Here is a 15012-nt window from a genome sequence, read left to right as displayed (position 1 = left end):
GCAGTATTTATGCCTCATTTGTGCAGTGATTGTGTTTTTAAAATCTCCAGCAGGTGATATTTTTAATGTATTTTTAGGACAGTACCAATCATTTAATGTTGCTTCTTAATTTCTCTCAGTCCTGCTGGTGTTGATTTATCATTTGCTTAGTTATGAATACCAAAGCTTGAGCTGTTAATGAAGCTGAGTTGTGACTGTAACAGAATGTGTTTTCCAACCTCTTACTGGATGAGGAATATGTCTGGCTGTGATATCTGTGTATGCGGCTAGCAGGGATGTGACAGTGTAACCATGAAGTGTAAACACCCTCATCAATCTCAAAATAATCTTTCTAAGTGTCAGAGTGTTGGAGAAAATGGAGATGTCGGCCAGCGAATAACCAAAAACGTATTCCCTTTGAATCTGTAATTGCTACCTGATTTTATTTGCATTTCATTTCACACAAGACTTGACACATAAATGTAATGAGCAACATGTGAAAAGATAAATACCAAAGGTTATACCTCATGAGATAGCTAGAGGATATATTAATTGGATGTAAACAGGAGTAAATGAGACATCACTCCTAACCATAATACTGTTTATCCCTCAGCTCCTATCAATGTCACAGTGATTATACATCAGATTTCACTTGGTCTTTTATTCATGATGCTTCTTTGCCAGGTATTTGAACCACTGTGATTTTAAACGGTGAGGACCATTGATTGTCAACTTCTATCTCATCAGCACTTTTGATCATACAGTGCTCAATATGAGACAGCGGCAAAGTGATGAAATACCCATAAAAAGGTTACTCAGGGCCATCAGAGAGCTCTTCCTCTGGTTCTGTTGTTTGTCTTGTCTGCAGATGTTGTTTGAGTGTGGGCAGATGTTAAGACCTCCAAGGATCCCTGATGCCTTCAAAGTGTCACATCAAAGCTCAGCTTGTTAATGGGAAAGGATTAAATCCTCATCCAGATGGGTAATGCCACCAAAAAGGAAAGGAAATAGAGTCATAGAGTTTAAAAGTGTGCAGAGAGAACTATAAAAAGCTCTGAAAAGGACAGATTTTTGATCAAACTGCATTAAAAGATTGGGTTAACAGGGGAAAAACAAAAAAGTAATTCAACAAGTCGCCCTTTCTACCTTGTATCCTCACTCCTTCCCATATTCCACATTGCTGATATAAATCACAGTGAAGTATTTCAATGTTTGATAAGTTCATCAATTATGCGCGGGCATTATCTTGGCCTTTTCAGGCATGCAAAATCAATGCTTATGGCAGAGCACCCTGCCTCAGATGTGTTGCTTGTATGCAAGGAGACACTTGGGAAAGAGCCAGGGGAGGAAGATGAAAGTAAGAGGTATCGCTAACATCCACCCCAGACAGTTGTTCATGAATATCAAAGACCAGCTGTGAATGGAGGCAGGTTCTCATCATTTTTTAGTCATTATCTTCAAGCACTGGAACACATTGCAATTAAATGGTTTCATACCCTCTAAAGTTTGTGACTATCATTCGCTTACTGTCGTAAAGTTTAATTTAACAATATTAATTCATAGAGAGAGCTTCTAGTGAGTGTGAGCCAAGGAGTATTTTCTTTTTCTTAGTTTTTAAGCCTCAGACATAGTGGAAATCCTGTTTTTGGCATTTAGGTAAAGGCATGGAAGTCTTGCAGATTTTTCCCTGCTGCATCTACTTTTGAGGAATGCTCAGGAGCAAAAATCAATGCTGAAGAAGTCTCTCTCTCCGGCACCTCTGCCGCAGCTCCATCCCACTTTGCCTTTGCTCTTGCTGAGCATCGCCTTGGCAACGCATGAGGAAACAAATGGTGCTCTTCAAGACTCAGACATTAGGGTCAACACTAATCTGGGGGGGGTGTGATAAACAGTCTGAACTGGAGCCAAAATCACTTCAAATAGAGCAGCACAAGACATGGTAGCCTGCTTGTTTAGAGAGATACAGACTCGTTTAAATTAAGAGAGGGATGATTCATACGGGACTTTAAAGATCTGACAGGTTTTATTTGGTAATGAAAAACATAATAAAACACAAGACTTAAAAGGAAGCTGTATATATAAAGATAAAATGACGCAGTTTGTCTATTTAAAGGATCTTTCATTGCACTCTGTCTGTACAGATGGATTGTGAAGTACTATTTGAAGTATAGCAAATAGTGTTCTTTTTTGAAAGATTCTCATTTGACAAGAATGAAATCAAGATATTGTGTTAATAATATACATATAATAATACTGGGATTTGGTTTTAGCTGATAAAATAAAAAATAATTGAATGCAGTTTGATTTTTGGACAGTTTTGTTGTAAAAGTCCCTCAGCTTTGTTCATTTGACTTCAGTTCAGTTGTCGGATTACGAGACACATACCCAAAATAGAAAAATGAATAAGTCGGAAAGCAATAATTATCAAGTTTCTTACCATAATAAAGTTGTCATTATAACCTGTGTAGTGAAAATTAGATATTGCCACAGTTCTGTTCAGTAGACCTCATGCCCCTTACATACTCTTACTATCTTTTGTTACTTTGGCTATGATCATGCTTAATTGTAATTGAATTAATATTCAACCAACATTATCCTTCTGGCTGTTAATTAAAAAAAAGTACAAATAATGATTGTTCTAATGAGCTTAATTCTAGATTTAAGCACCTTTTCTTACACTTTTATGAAAAATACCCCCCAAAAAATGTAATAGAGTTTTTCAATGAAAGATGAATTTGTCATCACAGCAATTAAACTGTGTTTAAACATTTATGTAATTTTGTTTTGCACTGTTTTCTTGTCTTTGTGTTTAGAAGGCTCCCAAAAGAAGGAAAGTTTTGCTAAGTGTACTCCAAGAAAAGTCTATAAGAAATAGAACCAAATGTACCACAGAATTTTTTTTTATTTTTTTTTTTTAAACCATAGTTTTACCTGTATTTTTTTTCCATTTAACCAAATGCGGTTTTCTTCTGGTGGATATAGGTTTTGAGGCAAGACAGTAAAAGTAAGACATTTTCTGACTATGTTTTACAAACGTGAAGCATATATCGGGCCTTCTTTTGCCTCTGGTTCGGTGAATCTTGGTCACAGCGAGATTAAACTTCCAGCTGTGGAATCTGTGAGATGTGCGCTTTCAGTAGAGGAGACGTTTGTCTATGTTCATGCTGTTGGGTGGACACAGGGAGCCATGATTTGTGTTTACATATTTTTTGGACTTTTTGTACCTGGTCTTGGTCTGTTGTTAGCTGAGATTCTGGACTTTCTGTGGATACCACAGTTACATTTACAGACCTGACATTACACCCGTAAAACCGGATGTTCACCCTTTAACTCCCGGTAGAGGAAGGTACAGGCGCATGAGGTTAAGTTAAACAGTCAAGCTAACAATGCAATTGAGAATTTATAGGCAAGCGATCTGAATAATGAGGCACGAACGGTGCATGGATGGAAATCTATTGTGCATGTTGTGAATATTTCTCTCTCCTCACCATCTAGAAGCTGTGAGATTCTAATCCTGCTTTCTGTCTGTTCACCTGATGCTGATATTCATCACATATTGTTCCTTCTGTGTTTAGAAGGAAGCAGCTTCACAGCTTAAATTCATCCTGCTGACTTTTTACCTTTTACTTAGTAAATCCTGAACATTTCATTGTTTCTTGTCATAAATATTTGTTTTTATTCATTAAGAAATATTTTAACTGTTGCTTTTTAAAGATAAAACTGCTGCTAAATCTGTTTATGTGTTTAGTGCAGGGGTCTGCAGCCTTTCCAATCCGAACTGTCTTATCCACAACTGTCATCTATGAGCCATTTTTTCCTAAGCCCAGGTGAATAAAACTCATGTAGAGCTGCAAATGTTGCTAGACCTTTTAAATAAAGAAAATTTTTGAGAAATATCTACTATAGAAAATGTGTTGTCATTTTTGAAGAGCTACATTTTTATTTCCATTTTTAAATTTTAAAATGAAGAAAAGCTTAAAATCGTTTGCAGTAGACAGACTTTCTTCTAGGATGTAGATATTTGTGACAAATTACGTAAAAAAAAATCCCATATTTTCCAACCCAATAAAAAGAAACATAGAAAAAAATTGTATGTGTTACTTTTAGTGTCAATAATCTGATGATGAGAAACACCCAATGAGATTTGGTACCATTAAACACATGTGACCCATGTAATAGCAAAGCTAATGACAAACCTCTAACACTGGAAAATAGCCAGTAATACTTATCTAGTTATACTAATATATGATATAATGCCATGGGGCACTTGTTTGCTTTATTGTTAAAAAAAATATGTCTTTTTACTTGTCTTATTACTCCAGTATTATTCCAGTTGGCGTTGTCACCTTTTTTTTTTCTGTTTAAACAAAACCTAAATTGCCTTGCACTTACTACATAGTACTAGCTGTAATGTGAAGACAACTTTAATCACTAATATTAAGATTTAAGGCTGCACGGTGGTGTGGTGATTTGCACCACAGCCTCAAAGCAAAGGAAGTCGCTGGTTCGAATCTTGGCTGGGGGGGGGGGGGTTTGAACCTTAAGGGCAGTGGCCTTTCTATGTGGAGTTTGCATGTTCTCCCTGTGTATGTGTGGGTTCTCTCCGGGTACTCTGGCTTCCTCCCACCGTCCAAAGACATGCATGTTAGGTTAATTGTTTTTTTGGCCCTGCGATGGACAGGTGACCTGTTCAGGGTGTACCCTGCCTCTCACCTGTTAATGCTGGGATAGGCTCCAGCTTACCAGCGACCCGTAATGGAACAAGCGGTACAGAGAATGAATGAATATTAAGATTTATGAGGACATACATTTACCAATGCTGCTGCATACTCTGGGCTCATTGCAAATGAACTGAGGCAAGGTGGAAAACTCCTGTCCTCTGATGACGAAAAATCTGAAATCCCTCTTTGAAAATCATGGATGCAGCATCCTGCGGGCTAAAGAGAAGGGGGCCAAGCCTCTTGTCATAGTTGAAAAGCCTGCTTCTGTGATTACCTGAGGGTGCATTAGTGCACATTGTATAGATAACACAGCTGCAAAGTCTCCAGTGATAATGACAAATATAAACTGGGTATTATTGCATGCTTCATGTGCCTGTTTCATAACTGTGTTTAGATGCAGAGTTCATTATTTATTAGAGTTGTGTAGGTACTTTGTTTTAATGTACACTAATCCAAATCTGGCAACCCAATGGCTGACACAGCTTTTGGTCTCTGCAGGACTCTTTACCTGCATCCAACTAAAGCCCATTGAAATATGATTTTCAACACTAAGAAAACCGCAGACAGACAATAGAGTTTAGAGGTTTTTTAGCATCAAAATCTTATTGTCTTCATATTCTTCTGCTGCTCCCTGTCCATGATTGGGAAATGATTGTTTGGGGTTAAAGTTGTGCTTTTAAATTTTAATTAACATAGTAAAATATTTAACAGCTTTATATTACATCAAACATGACAGTATTAGAGAATTTTGTGCCTGTTATATAGTACATGACAGTAATCATGACCTAATCAAGAATAATAATTAAATTTGACTGTGATTTTATATATTTAGATAATTTAGAAGCAGAAAATAGGGCGCTAAGACATCCAAAGAAGATTTCTCTTTTTTGTCATATTTTCCCTTTTGTGTCATCCTTTCATCAGATCCCATAATTTTATGAGGCCATTTTCTGTTACAGGCTCTCGCTGTTTTGATTATAGTTGGGAAAGGTCACAATAATGAAGATAATATTCACATTATGTCTTAACAATTACTTCACTGCTGGGCTTCTGAATGGTTTTTGCCTTTAGGCTGCTTGTTAGGTGTTTTTTCCCTCAATATTCATTGGAATAATAGTCAAAATGTATTAACTTCAAATTATTCTTTTGTCTCAGCCGAGAGAAAGAGTTTGAAAATTAATCAACTTTTATATATGAATCTGTAGTTTTTTTAGTTTTGTTTTTAAATAAATGAAGGTCACCCAGTGTAATCTGTCAGTTGAGCAAATCTGTGATGGCTAGTGAGGTTTTGTGGCTCTGTCCCTGTGGAGGAGGTTGATTATAAAAGGAGTCAGGAAGGCAGTCACAAAGCTTATCATCAGGTGGAGCTGCTAATAATGTATTAAAACAAATGTGTATAAAAGTATATAAGACGGCAGCTTTGTAAAACCATGCTGTCTGCAGCTTTGATGCAAGGCAGTTTATATTTAAAAGTCAGGGTCTGCATCACAGTGTCCCTGAGAGAAATTATTCATATTTTTGCTAAATCCAGCAAAGTTCTCTCATTTCCCTGTCTTTATAAAGCAGGTTCATTTTTATTCAGCATTTATAATGCAAATGTACGCAAGAAAAGCATCAAGATGAGCGAGTTATGCTATTCTCTTTTCCCATTACCTTATAATGCAGCTCTGCAGGTTGTAACATGTCAGAATTAAGGGCTGGGATGATCGGCACGCATCCTCGTTTTCCTGTCCATTATCTTGCGCTGCTTAAGAGCCAAAAACCACAGGTGCTAATGGCTATCCCTCTCAAACACTTCCCATGCCAACTTCTAACATGCTGCCGTGACAGTTTGGGTCCAACTGTTCATGCACATGCACAATCCATTTGTCTCCGACTCTTCGGGTGCTATTGAAAAGCTTTTGTGAAGCCTCATGCGCCTATAAAAATCTTTTTCTGCAACTGAGCATGAGAGGCAGAGAGACAGTGAGTGATGTAGAAATGGGATATATTAATGAAGGTGGGTGTAAAATGAATGGCTGAGTAAAACCAGAAACAAGAAAGCGCTGTGGCTACAAATCCATGCATTAATTAACACAAATGAATGTCATGGATATGGCTGGATGACAGGCTGTGTTTTAATCCCAGCTCCAGAAGGAAGTGTTTTGTGTTTATTTGAGGAATTATGAGATTATACTTTTTGCGTTTTTCCTCTCTGAGCGTATCCTTGACATGTGCATTTTTTTTCTTGAAGACTTTGTGTTTCTAAATGCTGCTAATGATGATGAATAAGTAACGACAGCAGCCTGGGCCACAGGATGAGTTGTTATTCAGATAGAGTGTGTGCGTGTTCATCTGAAGACTTATAAATGTGTTAAGTTTGACATCTTGACGGCCCTCAGCAAACTGTTCATATTGATTGATGTGCCAGAACACTCATTCTGGGTTGTGCTGTTCAATAAAATGCTGGTGGCTGCAGCTGAAAGACTCAACATTTATGAGCATCTTAATTAAAAAAACTGAGTGGCTCAAGACCTTGTTAGTCTCTGGAAAATAACCATTGTTATGCTACACCTGATGTGTAAGCAATTCCCGCGGTGTTTATATTTTGCCATGCGGCTTAAGAGATAATGGATGATTTATTAGCACTTTTTATTCCAGCCATTGGTCGAGGACAGGGGCACATTCACTAGACAAAACCCCCTCATCTCACATGCTGTCTGTGATACAGAGAGGACATTAATGTTCTGTCTTTTGAGCCTTTGTAGTAAATTACTTGAAGCAGGTGATGTGGCAAAAATACTTAGAGGTAAATGGAGCTCCAAACACCAACTTCATGTATAACAAAAAAGGTCTTATTACAAAAAGTGACATCTTAAACAGATCTGTAAGGTTTCTGGGCTAACGTGGAATCCTAAAGACTATACATAGTAGCATCCTTATAGAGGTTTACAAACAATGGACATCCTTTATGTTACTTCTGACATCATTCCTGAAGCTATCATACAGGAAACATCTGGCTCATGTCATTGTGGTACTCAGAAAGTCATTGTGTTATCCATATGATAACTATGGAAACAGACCATTATGTCTAAAATTGCTTAGTAGATCTAAATATGATTATACTACCTACATGATACTAATAATTAGACACTACACCTTCCAAAGCAGATTGTTATGTGCACAACTGTTTGTAGATAAAGAAAAAGCATCCTCTAAGTTTTTTACGCAACAAGACAATGAAAAACAAGAAATCAACTGGTCTTTACTAGGTCCTAAATTTAGGTAAACAACGTGTGACATATTATACTGTTATTACTTATAAAAAATCAGTGTATGAAAAGCAAAGTCATCTCATGATTCAGTATCATGCAAAACCAAGTTTAGCAGCAATAACTTAAAACAAATACAAAATGTTTTTAGCTTAAATCATTACCCCTCCACCACCGTGCTTGACAGCTAAGATGAGATGTTTGTACTGAAATGCTTTATTTATTTATAATTTTGCTAGACATATTTCTAAAAATGATAAACAAATATCTTCACTTTGGTCTTCTCTCTCCAAAGGATACCGTATCATAAGTTGTGAGGTTTTTTTTTAGCTCTGACTTTGCAAACTTAAGCTGTGCTGCCATGTTCTTTTATGAGAGCAGAAGCTTCCTTTTGGCAGCTTTTCCAAGCAAATCAGCTCAGTTTTTTTCTAATTGTACTGTCATGAACTTTAACATGCTAACCAAAACTTGTAGAGTCTGATGTGTAATCTTGATATTTTTTATATGCTCTCAAAATTACAGTCTGACCTTGGGGTGAACTTGCTGAGACATCCACTTTTGTAAAGATTGGAAACTGTTTTGAATCTTCTTCACTTATGAGTAATCTTTCTCACTTTATAATGATAGACTTAAATTACTTTAAAATGGCCTCATAATCCTTCCCTGATTGATGGGCAGCAACAATTTCTTCTCTAAGATAATTGATGCTGATGGCATTGTGTCAGTGCACACTTAAACGCTACAGACCAGCAAATGTGACTCTAGGAAGCACCAAAATAATCTTGATTGTAGTGGAGGTCTGATTGTTTCACACGTTTAATGCCTACTTTCCATGCTTATTTCTTAACAACTACCTAACAAAAACTTTCATTAGCAAGAGCCAATTTCCTGCAAAAATGGCACACGAACAGTCCCTTGGGCTGCACTTCAAAACTTTATTAAAGTACTGCAAAACACAGTTTAATTTTTTTTTTTTTTTTTTTTTTTTTAATGGACTGTTCACACTCTGTGCACTCCAACCTTGAGGTTATGAAAGGAAAGAAACTGCCTACAGCAAGAAGTGTGCTTTACTGGTAGCGATGCTCATCTAAGGAGTGTGGAAGAAATTGTAATTGAATAACTTCCGTGTGCACACTGAAAATTGGAGCAAATACTAAGACTAAATACTTAAGAGAAAAATGCTTGAATTTAATGTCTAAACACCAGTATAAGACCGTGAAAGATATAAACATGTCCTTAAGAATTTAATGTACCCACTACAATCCCTGGGTACATCTCTCTTCTGCTGAGAGATTAGAGTTTTGGGTAAAAATCCTCTTCATAACCATGAATAGCCACTTAGCGGTCCGAAGGGCATGGTAATGATGGCTAAAGGAAAATCTGTTTTTGAGTAGCTAGAAGTACAGCTGATGATTAATGGTGTAATGGATGTTTAAAAACCTGTAAGAAATTCCACCTTTAATGGCGCCCCACTGAAAAGTCTAATTCCCTGTGTTAAATGTGAGCAGCTGTCAGAAATGTAAACTGACAGTAACAACTGTGTTCACAGATTTTTGTGCTTCATATATATTTCCCTAACCAGGACATTATTTTGGGAAACAACCAACAAAAACCCAGATGTGAAAGTCCATTTTCCACTGAGAGAAATGAATCAAAGCGCAACATACTCTGTCTCTTGTGTTTACTGTCCTCTTTGACTGACTGCATTCATATTTACTGGGATGTCATGAAAGAACCACTGAGTTGAATAAACTCCATATGGAAATCTGGTTATTGCAACAGATGTGTCATCTAAAAGTAGCAGTAAAACAATAACAGAAATCGTGCCCTACTTTCATACTGACATGCTACCCGCCGTCCAACAGTGAAGCATTGCTGGTAGATGTTTTTCTATCAGGAGTCTTTGTTGAAAGTTTGAATGTGTGGTTGGACAGTTCTGATCATATTATTGTATTTGACATTTAATATTGTCTGGTACCAAAAGCTTGTTATTGTGTCAATTCAGTGTGGTGCTTTTATATATTATAAGTCATATCATAAGCAAATAAGCATTCAACACCATGGTATAGCTTTTCCAACTTACTAATGTACCACTGAGAGTCTCAGAAAGAACCAGGCTTTAAAAAATGCACCCTCTATAAATTTAAAGTTTTAACATTTCAATACATAATAATAAAATCATCTAGTCCTTACCATGTCTTTAATTTAAGTAAATACAAACGTAGAGCCACGTCCCTAGAGCTAGCTTCTGCAACCGAGGATCGGACCATCATAGTCCCTGCCTTTGGCCACCACCCAACTCACACTGCACCTAAATACAAGCGGCCAAAATTAGTTTCCTCTACAGGGTTTCTGGGCTCACCTGAAAAGCTCAGTCACCCAGGACGGGGCTCAGAGTAGAGTCGCTGCTCCTCTGCATTGAGAGGAGCCAGAGGAAGTGGCTGGTAAAGGTGCCCCCTAAAAGTCTGGGCTTCCTTGCAGCTGCCCTGGATAAGAAGCAAGAGGATGGATGGATGGATGGATGGATGGATGGATGGACAACCTTAGATGATAAGCAACACATGGCTTATGACACTACCCATGTTTACACAGACACAAATATTCAGACTAAAACCCTGATTGTAGTAAAAATACTTAATGTAAACATACTAATCACAAGATTCTGATCTGATCACACTTATTCAAATAAAAATTAAATTTTCGATTGAGAGGGACAGTTATGTTGATGTTCTCATCAGCGTGCATATTAACATGTTCCAAATTTCAGGTAGAAATGATTATTTTGCACATCTGTTATGTGAGCCGTACGCCATCAACAACACATAAATCCTCTTTTTTACGTTGGTACTGTTACTCAACTTAATAAAGTTTTTATTTAAAAACAAAGCGTTACAACTAGTGGGAGATGTCATAAGACAGCCACAAACATGCATGGTAGTGGTGATTTACACTCAAAATCACTATTTCTTTTTCTACTCATGGTATCAAAAGGCAGACAGCAGTACCCTACTGTGCATGTCAAAATTATTTATTCCGTTCAAACATGTGATACACGTAAATGCATGTCATGATCAGAATAACTTCTTCAGAGTCAATGTACACAGCATAGGTCGGATCAGAAATACAAAATGTAAAATGCAGTATCATATGCTGCAAATGTCCTCCCTTCAGATTAATCTGTGGAGTTGCTGTAGGGGTGCGATCTGAGGCTGTTTGATCTGAGGTTTGTTTTATATAGGAAAATCTAAAAATTCATTTTGAACTAAATAAATAAACTAAAATAGATTTCTAATAGGATTTTACTCAAACACCCTTAATTCTTTATTTTACTATTTCCCCCCCATGACATTTTTTGACACCATTTACATTTAGAAAATGTTTATCAAATTTTACATTCTGTTTTAAAAAGATAATTCAGCTAATTTAAGCGGGGTTGTATGTGGTCATAATGAGGAGTTAGTGTGGTACCAGCAGCAAGCAATGTTGAAGGCACATTGGTCAGACTCTGCTCAAAAATAATTAACTGTGCCTAGCTCAGGTTTAGTTTGGTCTAACTTTGGTGCAAGTAAGACGTCTAAACAGGGCCCAAATTTTAATGTCTTTTATGGCCTAAACAAAGGCGTCAATGGACTGACCTAATTTAGCCATTAAAGCAGTGTCCATAGGTGTCTGTTGTTTGATGGGTAAAAGTTCAGAAGGCCTCAGGGTCCGTGAGGGTTCATCATTTAAAAGCAAGCCATATAAATAAGGCCCAAGGCCATTAAGAGATGTATAACCTAATAAAAGAACTTCACAATCACACAAAATTGTCACAAGAGTTTAGTTTGCCAATTTGTGTTCACAGATATTTTTTTTTTTTTACTTTTTTTGTACTACTGTACATAAATGTAAATACAGAGGAACAAAGTGTTGGAGCATTTTCTCAATTAGTCACATATCTTTCACATTTAATAGATTTAAAGGTCTGCATTAGGAGGTTGGAGAGGTAGATGGTGTCACAACTCTCAGGTGGAAGATCTAAGACATTCCCCATCTTGCTATCTTGCTTTAAAATGTCCTTTTTTGCTTTCAGTCACTGTTTCCTTGTGCTGTGGCTTGCTGTTTAGTCACAGGTTTACACATGAAAAATGTCTGGTTTAGATTAGGCATGACAAACATAAGGCAAAGCTTTTATTCAAACATGATTTGAATAAAACCAGGCACTCTATTAACATACTGCATTTAAATATTAGTGATTTTTTTAAATGGCTATCTTTTATCTGAATCTCTTTCTTCTATTACTGGCGATCAAGTTTGACTTCCTCAGCTGAACACATAAAATATACACATATTTGAAAATCGTGCCGGGCATAAAAAGAAGATACAGATTTTATCTTTATTAGCATGAATACTTTTCTTTGATTTGTTTTGTTAATTTTTCGCCTTTTAAGGGTGAGACTGAACTGAAATGGTACAATTTGTAGGCTGTTGATGTTAGACCTGCATCCAGACTGAACAGTCTGTGAGTTTCATGTAGGTATCCTTTGAACCCACCTCAGCTTTTAATTGGAATTTTTTTGAGCAACACAAAGCAAGGTGACTTTGAATTGTTTGATCTGTCCTTAACACTTCTTTTTTAGACACTGAACAAGGTCCTTGGTTGCTCTTGCAGCAGAAAAGCATGGACATGTGCGAACTGAACAACACTATTTATTTTTTCTCTTTAAAATAACTCCAGCTCCAAGGTGAGGAGGATGTCTCTGGTGTCTGTACATTTTTAGCTGTAAAACATTAACTTACCCATTATCAGGTTTCTGATGATTTAATTTGACCCAAGCAGAGTTCCCACAGCATATTAAATCAGAGGAGCAGGAGAAATTCATGCATTTTCAGTGTTCTGAGTGAGTCTGACCTCGATAATGGTACAATGTTGCCAACAACACAAAAGAAGCATATAAAAAATGCATAGGGTCAATTTGAAATTCCATTTTCAAACATAATATAAAGCCCATTTTCTTTAAACCACCTGTTTCCATGTTTTTCTTGTACCACCTACAGGGCCAAACTGCTACGCGGACACAGAAGTGATTCCGGCTGGCCGAGAAGTGAAGATTGACGAGTGTACGATCTGCTACTGCACATATGAGGAGGGCACGTGGCAGATTGAGCGTCAGGCCACCTGCAGTAAAAACGAGTGCCAGCAGAGCTAAAGACTGGCACAGCGAGAGGGGGGAACATTGCACAATTCCAGTGCCAATCAGCATGTACACTCTCGGCCTTTCACCCAGTCTACTGGACATCAGGGTCGGTCAGCAGCCCTCCAGCATTTCAGCATTTATACTGTAGTCACTCCTGTATGACTGAAAAATGCTTTTATGAAAGTTTATAGTCTACACACAGAATATCTATTTATCTATGTATAAAATTATTTATGGATATAAACAAAATATAGGGGTATGCTGAGTTAGTGAAAAAAAATATTTTTTACAGCCTCTGTATTTTAATAAGCAATGTATTGGGCCAGAGGTCAATCAAACAACAGAATGTAAAGAACACACACACACACAGCTGTCTTTGGAGGTGAAAACCTCAATGTCTCAACATGTGGTGCCATCCAACAAAGCAAGACACCGGCCCCCTCTACCACCAAAGTGCAGACTAGACCATTTATTTCGGATTGATCGATAAAGATTTACTGTGTAGGATGACAGTTTAAGCGTTTAAAGAAAAAAAAAAAAAACGAGAGCGAAAAGAGAAATTCAAGTGGACTTGACTGTTTCCTGAATACTTTTACCTTTTTTATTTGGATGTTCAGATGTGCTTTAATTTAAAAGTGCTTTTTTTGTATTTCCCTTGGTACTGTGTGTTCATGTCTCAAATTGATGCCAATCTGTGCTCTGTAAAATACTCAACTGGTAACTTTTTTTATAGCTAAAGATCTTCATGTTGATGGTGTTTTGCATTTACAGACTTGCATATGAATAAAGTCCTCTCTAAAATCATCAAATGAGACTGTAATTGAGTAATTGACCCTGATTCTGTCTTTAGAAAAAATGTTTGGCACTTCTGATATTGTGGTTTTAAAAGCTTTAAAAGTGACAAATCTGAAGAAATTCACCTTTCAGATGTATACATCTTTCTACTTTGAAGCTCTAAAGTGAAATCTGTTCATGTGAGAGCAACAAGTTAATATTTAATAAGCTGTCAAGGGAATGTGACGTTACCTCCAGCAGACATAAGCATCACAATTGAAACACGAGAGACTGGAAGTGAGACTACGGGATGTCTGTAGCTGTCTCAGGATTTCTGACTGCACTAATAAAGGCCAGACAGGAGAAAGTGATGCCACTGATTGCAATTTGGTTTAAGAATTTAGGCAATTTAAGGTCATTTGAGTCGCTTCATATTTCTTTTTGTCCTTGTTTTCACATTAAAGATGAAGAGCAATGTGGCCCATCAACCAGAAGATCATGAATTGAAGATTAATAATTTAAGTTCAGGATATGAACACCCCCAGTCTGGCCGGATAAGTCAATGCAGGTGTTGGGTTCTTGCTTTTCTCCTGTTATCTCTTGCATTTTCAAGGAAGAGCGCTCAGTGTCGCTCTCTGCAATGTGCCGGCCATGCTTTGATCAAGAGGTTGCCAGACAACGATGTTGCATCTCCAGCAGTGAAACGTGCCCGTCAGACAGCCAGCTGGATCGAGGTAAATAAGCCTAAATGCATGTACATGCTACGTGACAGGCTTCTCTTGGAGCAGCAGGGGAGCCGTGGCACAGATCTATTAAGATTTTCTGACTGGCCTTAACTCCTCTGTTCCTCTTACTGTAAGGGTCTCCTCAAACTAAACTGTTTCATTGCTGGGAAGCAAGCGTGCTCATGCATGCAAGGTGTTCACTAACTGTGGAATCCTTCCCTCCTATCCACCATCCTTCACATGCAAACAGTTGTATCCATTTAGGGGAATTGCTGTAATTCATTCTCTATTTTCTTTTGGTAAACAAGATATTATTCCCTTATATCCAATGTACCTGCTGTATATCAACCAGTAATGACTGAGCAGACTGAAGAGATTCAAAGAG

At 37.3% G+C, this 15012-nt stretch overlaps 1 protein-coding gene across 2 annotated transcripts in view; it reads left to right on the top strand.

The window, feature by feature from the left end:
- The window catches only part of vwc2 (von Willebrand factor C domain containing 2), a 39353-nt gene extending 25589 nt beyond the window's left edge, over positions 1-13764 (top strand). For both annotated transcript variants that reach the window (XM_042010496.1, XM_042010495.1), the window contains one exon: positions 12989-13764. In XM_042010496.1, the coding sequence (XP_041866430.1) occupies positions 12989-13140 (152 nt within the window). In that variant the 3' untranslated portion in view covers positions 13141-13764. The remainder of the gene's footprint in view (positions 1-12988) is intronic.
- Positions 13765-15012: the final 1248 nt, after the last annotated feature.

This window comes from Melanotaenia boesemani, chromosome 16 (assembly GCF_017639745.1).
Source record: "Melanotaenia boesemani isolate fMelBoe1 chromosome 16, fMelBoe1.pri, whole genome shotgun sequence".
Classification (NCBI taxonomy): Eukaryota; Metazoa; Chordata; class Actinopteri; order Atheriniformes; family Melanotaeniidae; genus Melanotaenia; species Melanotaenia boesemani.
Note: the sequence above shows the minus strand (reverse complement) of the source record. Positions and strands in the feature narration are given on the sequence as shown.